Raw genomic sequence first — 15643 nt, forward strand, 5'->3', positions numbered from 1 at the left:
TGTTTTAGCCCCACTGTTAGGCTGTTTACCATCATTATATGCATCTCCTTTTGGCTCCCACATCACATGCATATATATTGTATAAGCTCCTTTGCATTCCGGCAGTTATTTTTCTCCAACTGCTTCCACCTGCTTATGATTTTTTATGTTGGGCCCAACATTTTGAATGGTCGTCATCACCTTTCCATCTACGGTTATGGATATTGTTTGCTATTGTGTATACTGCATACCTTGTATTGGTTGTTTCTTTACTCCGAGTCGCCCTAGCAGGAAAGGTCCCATTTATATACAACTCTGTATATAGACCCCTATGGTATGGTCATGAGTTTGTTCATCTGTGTCACGGTTCATTCGGATTCATATATGGACCCTATTTATTCCAGGGAGGTGATTATGCTTCATATTGTTTTTAAACGTTTTTAATCATCTTGGGTGTTTTTTTGTCTGTCCTCAAAGAATTTTGATATTTTTTCTCATCCAGGAGTGCGCTATGTTCATGCATTGACTTTTAAATATTTATAATAGCAAACTGAACAGATGATGACTTGTGGCAAGCCTTTGTTACGGACTTCGATGTCTTTATCAGACGAAGCATAACACAAAATCTGAAGAGTCACGTATTTACACATGAGCGGACATAGGAAGGCAAATTATGACTGAGGACTGTGAGAGCTACAGTCACACACTGAGGTCTGGTCTTGTGTAAAAGATGTGTGTCTTCATGTGTCTATATAGCAGTCCTGAACGCTTAGGCCGAAGTCACACTACAGCGTAATACGGACTAGTGCTAAGCGATAAAAAAAAAAAATCGCATATCACTCGGACCAATGTTAATCTATGGGGCAGCTCGCATCATCCGTTTTTTTTCTCGTCCGTATTATACTTGCGAGTAAAATCGCAGCATGCTGCGATTGTCCGCGTATCTCTGCCGAGAAACACCAATGCAAGTCTATGGGTGTGAAAAAAAAAAAAAAAAAAAAAAAAATCACACAGCACACGGACCATCAGTGTGACTTGCGAGAAATTCTCAGGCATTGGGCAGGTGACAGGAAATTGGCTCAGCCATTATTTGCTCATTTTGCAAGTTTGTGAGAAAATCGTACGGATGACACACGGATACTTTTTTGAGAAAAAAAAAACGCATCCTGGCATTGCACACGGATGACATATGGATCGCCATACGGAGAACATTTGTGCGATTCTCAGCAGACAAAATCGGATAGATTTTTTATACATTGTGTGTAACTCCAGCCTTACCGTGTGCAAACACAGTGAGACTGAGCCCAACTTGAAAGATAATGGCTGTGTCCATCTGCCATACGAATACTCCAGGCACATATATCAAACACCTTTATAAGCCTGCCGTTAACCAACCGATGCAAAAAGAAAAGCCAAGGCATGGCTATACAGTGGACACATCTTACTGATGCATGCCTCCAATGTAGCCATTCTAATTATTAACTACAGGTGACTCAGTGTACATCTTTTCTATCTGCGGGCTAATATTGTAGATATAAATATAATCTGTTCTCACCAACAGGAGAAATGGAAGACAATTTGCTTGAGACAAGATGGGGATGACAGCAAAGCTGCCTTAACCGCAGCAGCACAACCAGCACATCTGCGTATTGTGTCAGGATGGTTCCTTCCTGTAAGTGTCTGGAATGACAAGATGCAGAAACATGGCGTCAACATAGTATTAAAGGGTTTGTCCACTACTAGGACAACCCCTTCTTAAACTAAATGTTCAGCCCCGAGAAAATAATCAAGCCTATACTCGCCTCCTGTGCTGGCTCCGCTCCAGCGGTGTCAGCGCTCGTGGTCCCGGGGCTGTGGTGCAGTGGAAAGACATGTGATGCCCGGCACCCAATCAGCGCCTTCGGACAAAGTGAGCATGGATAGGAAGCTGGGGGAGGGGGGATCAGCTGCAGCGAAAGTGGAGACGGACACTAGAAGTGATTGCGCGCTGGTGTCAAGTGTTACAGCACCACATCACAGCCGCGGGTGGAGCCAGCGCAGTCACAGGAGGAGACTATGAGCTTTATTATTTGATTGGGGCTGAACATTTCGTTTAAGAAGGGGTTGTCCTAGTAGGGAACAACCCCTTTACATACAATATAAAGGAAATAAATTGGCATAGTAAATTAACTGAAAATTATTATTTATTTGGAAGTTCCACAAAAAAACGATAACTTTCACACTTGTGAACAATACCTATTTAAATATGCATTTTTTATTCCACTCATCTAGGTATATTGGCTTGCCATTAGCTATTCACAAACTATGAAACTTTTTTTTTAAATTATTTACCTTTGTTTGATACAAGAAAGTAACAAACAGAAAAGTTGTAGATCAGCTCACCAACTGTTAAAAAATGCCTTGATTCAAAAGTGCAGTGCACAGAGGCTCCAGACCGACTTCTGGGTGTAAAAATATAGCAGCAAAATGGAAGAATCCAGCATCCGCAAGAAATGAGGTACGTATATTAAAACATTATTTTATTGGCAACATACTTAAAAAAAAAAAAATTCAAAACATACAAAGAGAATTAAAGGACATAGGTCTACGCCGTTCGAGCATAACCTCTTAGTACTGTCAGGACAGAGAGCGGTTATGCTCGAAACGCATATGTATGTGACCTTTTATTCCCTTTTGTATGTTTTGATTTTTAATTTGTCCCCTTTTTTGTTTTTTAACTATGTTACCAATAAAGTAATGCTTTACTATACATACCTCATTTCCTGCAGATGCTGGATTTTTACACTGTGCTGCTATTGACATAAGAAAGTACTAATCCAGAAGATGGTTCTCATCAATGCAGCGGCATGGTTGTGCAGGACCACTGCTGCTCCGCTTACGTCTGACAGATGGCCGAGCGCTGTATTCGGCTACTTCCCCCGTCAGCCTCAGACACTGAACACATAAGAAGCAGAGATGCTACTTACAAATACCCCCTGTTGTGACTAACAGAATGGATGCCAAATGTGGTGGTGGGCTTCCAGTTATGTATCACATGTATCAAATTGAGAACATTACACATCACCTTCCAATAACATCTTTTACTTCATTTTGCATAGATTCATATAGTGTCCGCTCTTCAGCAGATAGTTTGATATATTGGATATAAACTTTGCGCTCTGGTAAATCAAGCACAGGTTTCCCTTTGACTTTCGTTGTTTTTGTCCTTCTCAGTGTGATGCTTTTAATAAGCGCTTGAAGACGTCTGCAGAAAAGAAAACATAAATCGAACTGAAGACTTTTTTTTTTTATACAAACCGATAAGACATTAATGAATTTAGCTTAAGCATGAAAAATTCTAACATCAGAGTACAAGTGACCAGCCGGCAATTTGCTTCCTACACATCTCTTGTAGACGCTGGCCTTGGTACAATTTCTCCCAAGAAAGTAAGGCCTCTTAGTTGTGCCGGCAGTATGGGACAGTGGGCAGCACGGTGGCTCAGTGGTTAGCACTGTATATTTACAGCGATGGAGCCCTGGGTTCAAATCCCACCAAGGACAACATCTGCAGGGAGTCTGTATGTTCTCCCCGTGTTTGTGTGAGTTTCCTCTGGTTTCCTCCTACACTCCAAAGGCACACAGATAAGGAATGCAGATATTGAGCCCCAATGGGAGCCGTAATGACAATATCTTTAAAGCGCAGTACCACAAGTATGGGTCTGGTGGTAACCCCAGGAAAAAATCCCTACTGACGCGTTTCTTTGTCAATACTGAGAGTAGTACATTTTTATTAAACCAGTTTCATAAAAATATATATTAGGCTAGGTTCACATTGTGTTAACAGCAGCCCGTTCAACACATGCGTTAACTGGCTGATGTAACCCAAGTGCCGATATGTCGTCGCGCTAGCGCACATAGAGCTAGCAGATGCTCTATCTGCGCTAGCAGTGACGGACCCGGAAACGCTGCAGCCCACGTCCCAGGGTCCGTCACTCAATGACGGCACATCGCTAGCGATGTGTCCGACATTCGACTAAATGGCGGCGTTAACGGACTACGTTACACCGCGTTATGTCGCGGTGTAATGTAGTCCGTCTAAGGGACGCCAAAAACGTAATGTGAACTTGGCCTTAAAAAGGTAGAACAAAATACCACAGGTACAGAACTATTTATGGGTGGGTATATCTGGGGGTACTAATGGTCACCACAGAATAGTACTGCACAAACAGATAAACATAGTCCATAGTTTGTATAGTGATTTACATTATGCATGTTTTTATGCTTGTAACGGCTAATTCACAAAAAAGCTACAAAATCCTCAAAGTATCAAGAAACAGTAATAGAGGAGGCATGCCACAATGTTTACCTACACCACGATGTGTGACAAACAGCAAGGCTATACAACATTTGCCATTTATAAGTGTCCAGTAAACGAGACAAAGCAATTTAAGTTACTTTAGTAATAGAGGCATAAAGTATCCATACATGCCGAATGTAGTATCATAATAAGGCGCGATATCCTTACATCACCTGATGAAAGTTCCCGGGCAGCGCGCACGGCGCATGCCCGAGAACTGACAGCAGAGTGCAGGTGCCGGTGACGTCACGAGAAAGAGCGGAGGCTGCCCCCGGAGGCCAGAGGAGGATGATGGACGGCTGCGAGGCGGTTGAGTCAGGGGGAGAAACTATACCTCCCCGACTCAATAGAAGTATGGCGGGAAATTTATAAAACTCATTATTTTAGCATTCCTAGGGATAATAAACAGAATGCAGGCGGCTCTTTAACTTTAATAGGGGGGGGGGGCGTGACAGGTTTCCTTTAAGTGGGAGAACTTGCACAATTGGTGACCGACTAAATACTTTTTTTGTGTGTGTGTATATACACACACATATACACACAGTACAGACCAAAAGTTTGGACACACCTCATTTTAAGATTTTTCTGTATTTTCATGACTATGATCAAAACTATGAATTAACACATGTGGAATTATATACTTAACAAAAAAGTGTGAAACAACTGAAATTATGTCTTCTATTCTAGGTTCTTCAAAGTAGCCACCTTTTGCTTTGATGACTGTTTTGCACACTCTTGGCATTCTCTTGATGAGCTTCAAGAGGTAGTCACCGAGAATGGTTTCCACTTCACAGGTGTGCCCTGTCAGGTTTAATAAGTGGGATTTCTTGCCTAAGGCCGGGATCACACATGCAAGAAATACGTCCGAGTCTTGCATGGTAATACCCGGCACTGCCAACATCTCTCTGCTGCATGTATTGCTATGCGGCCGCACTCTCCGCTCCTGAGTGACGGCGGCAATGCCGGGTATTACCATGCGAGACTCGGACGTATTTCTCGCATGTGTGATCCCGGCCTTATAAATGGGGTTGGGACCATCAAGTTGTGTTGTGTAGAAGTCTGGTGGATACACAGCTGATAGTCCTACTGAATAGACTGTTAGAATTTGTATTATGGCAAAATGAAAGCAGCTAAGTAAAGAAAAAAAAAATTATATACCGTATTTTCCGGCAAATAAGACAACTTTTTAACCCCTAAAAATTGACCCAAAAGTCGAGGGTCGTCTTATACGCCGGGTACGGGTGCACGGAGCGATCCTGGATGGTTCCCAGGGTCTGGAGGAGAGGAGACTCTCCTTCAGGCCCTGGGATCCATATTCATGTAAAAAATAAAGAATAAAAATAAAAAATATGGATATACTCACCCCTCCGAAGGACCCTGGCTCTCAGCGCTGCAGGCGTCTGCCTCCGTTCCTAAGAATGCAGTGAGTGAAGGACCCGTTGAAGCACACACTGTGCGAAACGGCCGTTGTCCTGCCTCCACTCCCGCACCTTCCTGTTTGACCTGATGTCCTAACGGATGTACTACATGTTACTTTTTTAACTTCCAATAAAGAACACGAATCTCACAGCAAAAAAGGGTGAGTGCCACACTATTTTCTTCCTCTCAGTCGGATTATTTGGCTATATGCTTTTAGTGCAGAGCACCGTATGCCCAGCATATTCGTGATACCTGCAGTTTGGTTTCGTCGAAAGAGTCCAAGTCCATAAGAAGTTGTTCTCGTCTTGTGTCGTCCTTTGCTGTATTTTGTTTTGTTAGTCTCAGGGTTCTGTTTGAAGCACAGAGAGCATCATGAAGACCAAGGAACAAAACAGGCAGGTCCGTGATAAGGTATGTGTCCACCTTCAGGATTGCACCAGGATTTGGTCAGGATTATGTGCAGGTAAAATCCTGACCAAATCTGCACCTGAGGTCACTGGCAGGTCACCTGCTCTGTCCTTGCGTTTTTTCTGCAATGCAAGGACATGCTGCGTTCTAATGCTGCAAGGACATGCTGCGTTCAATTCATAGTGGAGACGGGATTTTATGAAATCCCCTCCACTATGCTGTAACATCTGGACGCTGCATTTTTGACGCTGCGGCTCAACGCAGCATCAACAACGCAGCGTTTCCTGAACGTGGAAACATACCCATACTGTTGTGGAGAAGTTTAAAGCTGGATTTGGATACAAAATGATTTCCAAAACTTTAAACATCCCAAGGAGCACTGTGCAAGCGATCATATTGAAATGGAAGGAGTATCATTCCACTGCAAATCTACCAAGACCCGGCCGTCCCTCTAAACTTTCACCTCAAACAAGGAGAATACTGATCAGAGATGCAGCCAAGAGGCCCATGATCACTCTAGATGAACTACAGAGATCTACAGCTGAGGTGGGACAGTCTGTCCATAGGACAACAATCAGTCGCACACTGCACAAATCTGGCCTTTATGGAAGAGTGGCAAGAAGAAAGTCATTTCTCAAACATATCCATAAAAAGTGTTGTTTAAAGTTTGCAACAAGCCACCTGGGAGACCCACCAAACATGTGGAATAAGGTGCTGTGGTCAGATGAAACCAAAATCGAACTTTTTGGCAACAATGCCAAAGGATATATTTGGCGTAAAAGCAACACAGCTCATCTCCCTGAACACACCATCCCCACTGTCAAACATGGTGGTGGAAGCATCATGGTTTGGGCCTGCTTTTCTTCAGCAGGGACAGGGAAGAAAGTTAAAATTGATGGGAAGATGGATGGAGCCAAATACAGGATCATTCTTGAAGAAAACCTGTTGGGAGTCTGCAAAAGACCCGAGACTGGGAAGGAGATTTGTCTTCCAACAAGACAATGATTCCAAACATAGAGCAAAATCTACAATGGAATGGTTCACAAATTATTATTATTTATTATTATAGCGCCATTTATTCCATGGCGCTTTACATGTGAGGAGGGGTATACATAATAAAACAAGTACAATAATCTTGAACAATACAAGTCACAACTGGCACAGGAGGAGAGAGGACCCTGCCCGCGAGGGCTCACAATCTACAAGGGATGGGTGAGGATACAGTAAAGGTATCCAGGTGTTAGAATGGCCAAGGCAAAGTCCAGACCTCAATCCAATCGAGAATCTGTGGAAAGAGCTGAAAACTGCTGTTCACAAACGATCTCCATCAAACCTCACTGAGCTCGAGCTGTTTGTCAAGGAAGAATGGGCAAGAATTTCAGTCTCTCGATGTACAAAACTGATAGAGACATACCCCATGCGACTTGCAGCTGTAAGTGAAGCAAAAGGTGGCACAACAAAGTATTAAGTTAAAGGGGCCGAATAATATTGCACCCCCAACTTTTCAGTTTTTGAATTTCCACAAAAATTTAAAATAACCAATAAATTTCGTTCAACTTCACAATTATGTTCCACTTGTTGTGGATTCTTCACCAAAAATTTACATTTGGTATCTTTATGATTGAAGCATGATATGTGGGAAAAGGTGGAAAAGTTCCAGGGAGACTAATTCTTTTGCAAGGCACTGTATATATACATAATAATAATAATATTTATTTTTATATGGCGCTAACATATCCCACAGCGCTTTACAGACATTATCATCACGGGTTCACAATCTAAATTCCCTATCAGTATGTCTTTGGAATGTGGGAGGAAACCCACGCAAACACGGAGAGAACATACAAACTCTTTGCAGATGTTGTCCTTGGTAGGGTTTGAACCCAGGACCCCAGCGCTGCATACATACACACACACACACACAGTTACTTAGATCCATCAAGTTCAACTTTCTCCACCAATTGTACATTTCGTCAGTAATTTAGCTATAACCCGCAATGTTATGTGTATCAAGGAAATCATCCAGCCCTTCTTTAAAAGCTGTTATAGTGTCTGCCATTACTACCTCCTGTGGCAGGACATTCCACAGTCTGACTGCTCTAACTGTAAAAAACCCTTTCCTGTTTAGCTGCCGGAATCCTCCTTCTTCCACCCGTAATGAGTGCCTCCTAGTCCTCAGTATGGTCTTTGGAAGGAATAAGTCACGTGCCAGTGTTTTGTTCTGGCCACACATATATTTATACAGAGATCCCTTCTGAGGCGTCTTTTTTCCTAAGCTAAACAAGCCCAACTTTTCCAACCTCTCATCATATGAGAGGCCTTCCACCCCTTGTAATAATCTACCTGCCCGTCGTTGAACCAATTCTAACTTCTGAATATGTTTTTTAAAATGTAGAGCCCAAAACTGGATCCCATATTCTAGATGTGGTCTCACCAGTGATTATAAAGGGGTAATAATATGTTGGGATTGCGGGAGTTTCTCTCTGTTTTTATACATCCTAATATCTTGTTTGCTTTTGCAGCGGCTGCTTGACATTGAGTACTGCTGCTCAGCTTATTTGTAACAAGAATAATAAGTCCTTCTCCTGTTCTGTAGCCCCGAGTATACTCCCATTTAATGTATAGGCAGCAATAGGATTACTCCGTCCTAGGTGCATTACTTTACATTTATCTACATTACATTGGATACGGAAAATATTCAGACCCCTTTAAATTTTTCACTTGTTTCATTGCAGCCATATGGTAAATTCAAAAAAGTTCATTTTTTTTCCTCATTAATGTACACTCTGCACCCCATCTTGACTGGAAAAAAAAACAAACAGAAATGTAGATTTTTTTTTGCATATTTATTAAAAAAGAAAAACTGAAATAGCACATGGTCATAAGTATTCAAACCCTTTGCTCAGACACTCATATTTAAGTCACACGCTGTCCATTTCCTTGTGATCCTCCTTGAGATGGTTCTACTCCTTCATTGGAGTCCAGCTGTATTTAATTACATTGACAGTACTTGATTTGGAAAGGCACACACCTATCTATACAAGACGTCACAGCTCACAGTGCATGTCAGACCAAATGAGAATCATGAGATCAAAGGAACTGGTCAAGGAGCTCAGAGACAGTTGTGGCAAGGCACAGATCTGGCCAAGGTTAAAAAGAATTTCTGCAGTACTCAAGGTTCATAAGAGCACAGTGGCCTCTATAATCCTTAAATGGAAGAAGTTTGGGACCACCAGAAGTCTTCCTAGTCCTGGCTGTCCAGCCAAAGTGAGGAATCGTGGGAGAAGAGCCTTGGTGAGAGGTAAAGAAGAACCCCAAGATCACTATGGCTGAGCTCCAGAAATGCAGTAGGGAGATGTGAGAAAGTTCCACAAAGTCAACTATCACTTCAGCACTCCACCAGTCGAGCCGTTATGGCAGAGTGGCCCAACTGAAGCCTTTCATCAGTTCAAAACATATGAAAGCCTGCATAGTTTGCTAAAAACAGATGAAGGACTCCAAGACTATGAGAAACAAGATTCTCTGGTCTGATGAGACAGATAGACCTTTTTGGCGATAATTCTAAGCGGTATGTGTGGAGAAAACCAGGTACTGCTCATCACCTGCCCAATACAATCCCAACAGTGAAACATGTTGGTGGCAGCATCATGCTATGGGGGAGTTTTTCAGCTGCAAGGAGAGGACGAGTGGTTGCCATTGAAGGAAACATGAATGCGGCCAAGTACAGAGATATCCTGGATGAAAACCTCTTCCAGAGTGCTCTGGATCTCAGACTTGGCTGAAGGTTCACCTTCCAACAAGACAATGACCCTAAGCACACAGCTAAAATAACAAAGGAGAGTCTTTAGAACAACTCTGTGACCATTCTTGACTGGCCCAGCCAGAGCCCTGACCTAAACCCAATTTAGCATCCCTGGAGAGACTTGAAAATAGCTGTCCACCAACGTTCACCACCCAACCTGACAGAACTGGAGAGGATCTGCAAGGAAGAGTGGCAGAGGATCCCTAAATCCAGGTGTGAAAAACTTGTTGCATCATTCCCAAGAAAACTCATGGAAGAAGACTCATGGCTGTACTAGCTCAAAAGTGTGCTTCTACTCAATACTGAGCAAAGGGTCTGAATACTTATGACCATGTGACATTTCAGTTTTTCTTTAATAAATTTGTAAAAATTTCTACATTTCTGATTTTTTTTGTCAAGATGGGGTGCAGAGTGTACATTAATGAGAAAAAAAATTCAACTTTTTTGAATTTACCAAATGGCTGCAATGAAACAGAGTGAAAAATTTAAAGGGGTCTGAATACTTTCCACACTCATGGAAATCTCATTTGCCAAGTGTTTGCCCATTGTGACATCTTATTCAGATCATTTTGCTATATTGTAATGTCAAGGTCAGATTTAAACATCCTACATACTTTGGGGTCGTCAGCAAAGACTGACACTTCACTCTCAATCCCATCCACTAGGCCATTAATAAAGAGGTTAAAAAGAATCGGTCCTAGCACAGATCCCTACGGTACCCCACTGCTGACTATATCCTATTTAGAGAACGTACCATTTATGACAACTATTTGTTTCCTGTCATTTAGCCAATTCCTTACTTATCTGCATATAGTTTGCCCCAGTCCTTGCTTCTGTAGCTTCAGTATAAGGCTATTATGTGGAACTGTATCAAATGCCCTTGCAAAGTCCAGATAAATCACATCAGCCGCATTACCTACATCCAGATTTTCACTTACCTCCTCATGGAAACCCAACATGTTAGGCTACTTTCACACTAGCGTCGGAATCTCCCCGTCGCAATGCGTCGGGCAGAGATTCCGACGCTAGCGTTTAACGCACTGCACAACGGAGTCAGCGGATGCATTTCTCTGGCGCATCCGCTGCCCCATTGTGAGGTGCGGGGAGGTGGGGGCGGAGTTCTGGCCACGCATGCGCGGTCGGAAAAAGCGGTCCGTCAGGAGCAAAAACCGTTACATGTAGCGTTTTTTGCTCCCGACGGTCCGCCAAAGCACAACGCATCCGTCGCACGACAGATGCGACGTGTGGCAATCCGTCGCCAATACAAGTCTATGGGGAAAAAAAAACGCATCCTGCAAGCACTTTTGCAGGATGCGTTTTTTCTGCAAAACGACGCATTGTGACGGATTTATAGAAAACGCTAGTGTGAAAGTAGCCTTAGTTAGACACGCCTTATTCTTCATGAATCCATGCTGGTTGTCAGTTATTATATTATTCTCTGCAATATATTTCTGCAGGTCATCTCTTCTAATGCCCTCAAAAATTTTGCACACTACTGATGACAGGCTTACCGGAAGGTAGTTGCCTGGATCCACCTTCTTACCTTTCTTAAATATTGGTACCACGTGAGCCATCCTCCAATGCTGTGGCACCACCCCTGTTACAAGAGAGTCTAAGAATATGAGATGCAGTGATCTGTCAATTATTGAGCTTTATTTCCTCAGTATCCGTGGATGAATGCCATCTGGGCCGGGGGATTCGTCAATGTTTAAATTGCTCAGACATTGATGAACTTCTTTTTGTGTTAAACTAGTTATATCAGGTTGTGAATTTTGATTTTTGCCTTGTTGAATGATCCCTGCAACAGACCGTTCATTGGTGAACAAGAATGAAAAGTACCTGTTTAATATCTCAGCCATTTCTTTATCCTCTGTGATTATCTTGTTATTGTCATCTTTTAAGGGGCCGATACCATCAATTTTTTTCTTTTTGGCATTGTTGTATTTATAAAAAAATTTGGCATTTATTTTTAATGTCGTTGGCAATTTGTTTCTCTGTAGATAACTTTGCTAGCTTGATTTCATTTTTACATTTCTTATTTAGATCTTTAAACTCCTGAAATGCTATATCAGTACTCTCGGCTTTCAAGATTTTGAATTCCCTTTGTTTTTGTCGTATTAAACTTCATACTGTCCTGTTCATCCATAATGTTTTTTTTTTATTCCTTTACATTTTATTACCAGAGGGTATCTGTTTTCTGCAGGATTCTAGTAGAATTTCCTTAAAAATGCCTTATTTATGCATGGTATCCCCAGTTACCACAACGTTGTCCCAGGCTATACAATGAAGCTCTTCAATTAATTTGTTGAAAGGACAGATTATATATATATATATATATATATATATATATATATATATATATATATATATATATATATATATATATATATATATATTGAAATAGCAGACCATAAGAAAAACACATTTGATGTCCAACAACCTCTAGACGTTACACTTTTCTACCTTAATCCGGCTTGATCTCCAGTGGTGACCGGTCGCTGAATCGTACGGTGCCACCACTCCCTTTCAGTGAATGGTTTCAGCTTCAAAAAAGACAGAATGGACCATAAATCCTTCAGGGAATTCTGAATAGGCGTACCTGGGGTTTAAGTGTCAAAGCATGTTAATTACCAAGTAAAAAAAAAAGCATAGGCTTTCTGTCCCCATACATATATCACGTAGATTTGGGTTAAAATAACGAAGTCCCTTTCATATCATCTGTTGATCCCTCATCAGTGATTCCCTTGCTGCTCTCGTTCAATAATCAGTAATAACAGCAGTCACATGGCGGACTCTGACATCACTGCAGTGCTCAACGACGTGTCACACACACAAAACGGCAGCAGCTAAACTTTGCTGGAGACCAAGGAAAAGCTGGCATGAGAAACTTGACCGCTGAGTGAAATTTGTCATAATTTTTAATACTTTTTTTTAGTCCTTGTATACATTGCTGGAACAAAAAAAAGCAAAATAATAGAGATATTAATAAACAAAATACGTTGTTGAGAATCTAACATCTATAAGCACAGTCCCTCAAGCACAGGTTATTCTGGTGATCGCCTGCTCCACTATCACAGGTTGTTCTAGTGATCCTCTGCCCCATTGTCACAGGCTGTTCTGGCGATCGCCTGCCCCATTATCACAGGTTGTTCTAGTGATCCCCTGCCCCATTGCCAGATGTTATTCTGGTGATCCCCCTGCCCCATTGCCACAGGTTGTTCGGGTGATCCCCTGCCCCATTGCCACGTTATTCTGGTGATCCCCCTGCCCCATTGCCACAGGTTGTTCTGGTGATCCTCTGCCCCATTGCCACAGGCTGTTCTAGTGATCCCCTGCCCCATTGCCACAGGATGTTCGGGTGATCCTCTGCCCCATTATCACAGCTGATTCTGGTGATCCCCTGCCCCATTGCCACAGGTTGTTCTGGTGATCTCCTGCCCCATTGCCACGTTATTCTGGTGATCCCCCTGCCCCATTGCCACAGGTTGTTCTGGTGATCCTCTGTCCCATTGCCATAGGTTGTTCTGGTGATCCTCTGCCCCATTGCCACGTTATTCTGGTGATCCCCTGCCCCATTGCCACATGTTATTCTGGTGATCCCCCTGCCCCATTGCCACAGGCTGTTCTGGTCCTCCTCTGCCCTATTATCACAGGCTGTTCTGTGATCCCCTGCTTCATTGCCACATGCTAGTCTGGTGATCCCCCTGCCCCATTGCCACAGGCTGTTCTGGTGATCTCCTGCCCCACGCTGTTCGGGTGATCCTCTGCTCCATTGTCACAGTTGATTCTGGTGATCCCCTGCCCCATTGACGCAGGCTGTTATGGTGATCCTCTGCCCCTTGTCACAGGTTGTTCTGGTGATCCCCTGCCCCATTGCCACAGGCTGTTCTGGTGATCCTCTGCCCCATTATCACAGTTGATTCTGGTGATCCTCTGCCCCATTGTCAGCTTCTTCTGGTGATTTCCTACCCCATTGTCACAGGCTGTTCTGGGGATCCTCTGCCCCATTGTCACAGGCTATTCTGGTGATCCTCTGCCCTATTATCACAGTTGATTCTGGTGATCCTCTGCCCCATTGCCACAGGCTGTTCTGGTGATCCCCTGCCCCATTGCCACAGGCTGTTCTGGTGATCCTCTGGCCCATTATCACGGATGATTCTGGTGATCCTCTGCCCCTTTGTCACAGGCTGTTCTGGTGATTTCCCACCCCATTGTCACAGGCTGTTCTGGCGATTTCCTGCCCCATTGCCACAGGCTGTTCTGGTGATCCTCTGCCCCATTATCACGGATGATTCTGGTGATCCTCTGCCCCTTTGTTACAGGCTGTTCTGGTGATTTCCTGCCCCACTGTCACAGGCTGTTCTGGTGATTTCCTGCCCATTGTCAGCCTGTTCTGGCGATTTCCTGCCCCACTGTCACAGGCTATTCTGGTGATCATATGCCCCATTGTCACAGGCTGTTCTGGTGATTTCCTGCCCTATTATCACAGGCTGTTCTGGTGATCCTCTGCCCCATTACCACAGGCTGCTGTGATGATCTCCAGCCAAATTTGGGGTAAAAAAACCACAAAGCGCTGCTTCCTTTCTGAGGCAAAACTCACAGCTGGGGGCTGAAACCTTCTAAAAATCTTCTGCAAGGTTGGTTATCAAGAATAGAGGGGTCCCCACGCTGTTCTTTAAAAAAAATTATTTAAATAATTTAAAAAAAACGGCGTGGGGTTCCCCCATTTTTTTCAACCAGCCTTGCTAAAGCTCACAGCTAGGGGCTGGTATTCTGGTAAGGGGCCATGGATATTGACCCTCCAGACTAAAAATGGTAGCCCGCATTGCCCAGCTCTTCTCACTTGCCCTGTAGCGGTGGCAAGTGGGGTTCATATTTGTGGGGTTGATTTCACCTTTGTATTGTCAGGTAACACTGAGCCCACGGCTTAGTAATGGAGAAGCGTCTATAAGACACCTATCCATTACTAATCCTATAGTTACGTGGTAAACAAAGACACAGCCAGAAAAAAGTATTTTAACCCCTTCATGACCTTGGGATTTTTTGTTTTTCCATGTTCGTTTTTCACTCCCTTCCTTCCCAAAGCCATAACTTTTTTATTTTTCCGTCAATTTGGCCATGTGAGGGCTAATTTTTTGCGGGACGAGTTGTACTTTTGAACGACATCATTGGTTTTAGCATGTCGTATACTAGAAAACGGGAAAAAAATTCCAAGTGTGGTGAAATTGCAAAAAAGTGCAGTCCCACACTTGTTTTTTGTTTGGCTTTTTTGCTAGATTCACTAAATGCTAAAACTTACCTGCCATTATGATTCTCCAAGTCATTACAAGTTCATAGACACCTAACATCACTAGGTTATTTTTTATCTAAGTGGTGAAAAAAAATTCCAAACTTTGCTAAAAAAAAAAAAAAAATTGCGCCATTTTCTGATACTCGTAGCGTCTCCATTTTTCGTGATCTGGGGTCGGTTGAGGGCTTATTTTTTGCGTGCCGAAATGACGTTTTTAATGATAGCATTTCGGTGCAGATACGTTCTTTTGATCGCCTGTTACTGCATTTTAATGCAATGTCGCGGCGACCAAAAAATAGGGATTTTTGTGTACTCACCGTAAAATCCTTTTCTCCGAGCCATTCATTGGGGGACACAGACCATGGGTGTATGCTGCTGCCACCAGGAGGCTGACACTAAGTAATACAAA

General features: G+C 43.0%; 1 protein-coding gene across 1 annotated transcript in view; it reads right to left on the minus strand.

Moving 5' to 3' along the window:
• The window catches only part of HLTF (helicase like transcription factor), a 178774-nt gene that overhangs the window by 27971 nt on the left and 135160 nt on the right, over window positions 1-15643 (minus strand). Inside the window, exons 16-18 of the mRNA XM_069727608.1 lie at window positions 12408-12543; window positions 3044-3223; window positions 1535-1659 (exon numbers count right to left, since the gene is read on the minus strand). Coding sequence (XP_069583709.1) covers window positions 1535-1659; window positions 3044-3223; window positions 12408-12543 — 441 coding nt within the window. The remainder of the gene's footprint in view (window positions 1-1534; window positions 1660-3043; window positions 3224-12407; window positions 12544-15643) is intronic.

Source organism: Ranitomeya imitator, chromosome 5 (genome assembly GCF_032444005.1).
Source record: "Ranitomeya imitator isolate aRanImi1 chromosome 5, aRanImi1.pri, whole genome shotgun sequence".
NCBI lineage: Eukaryota > Metazoa > Chordata > Amphibia > Anura > Dendrobatidae > Ranitomeya > Ranitomeya imitator.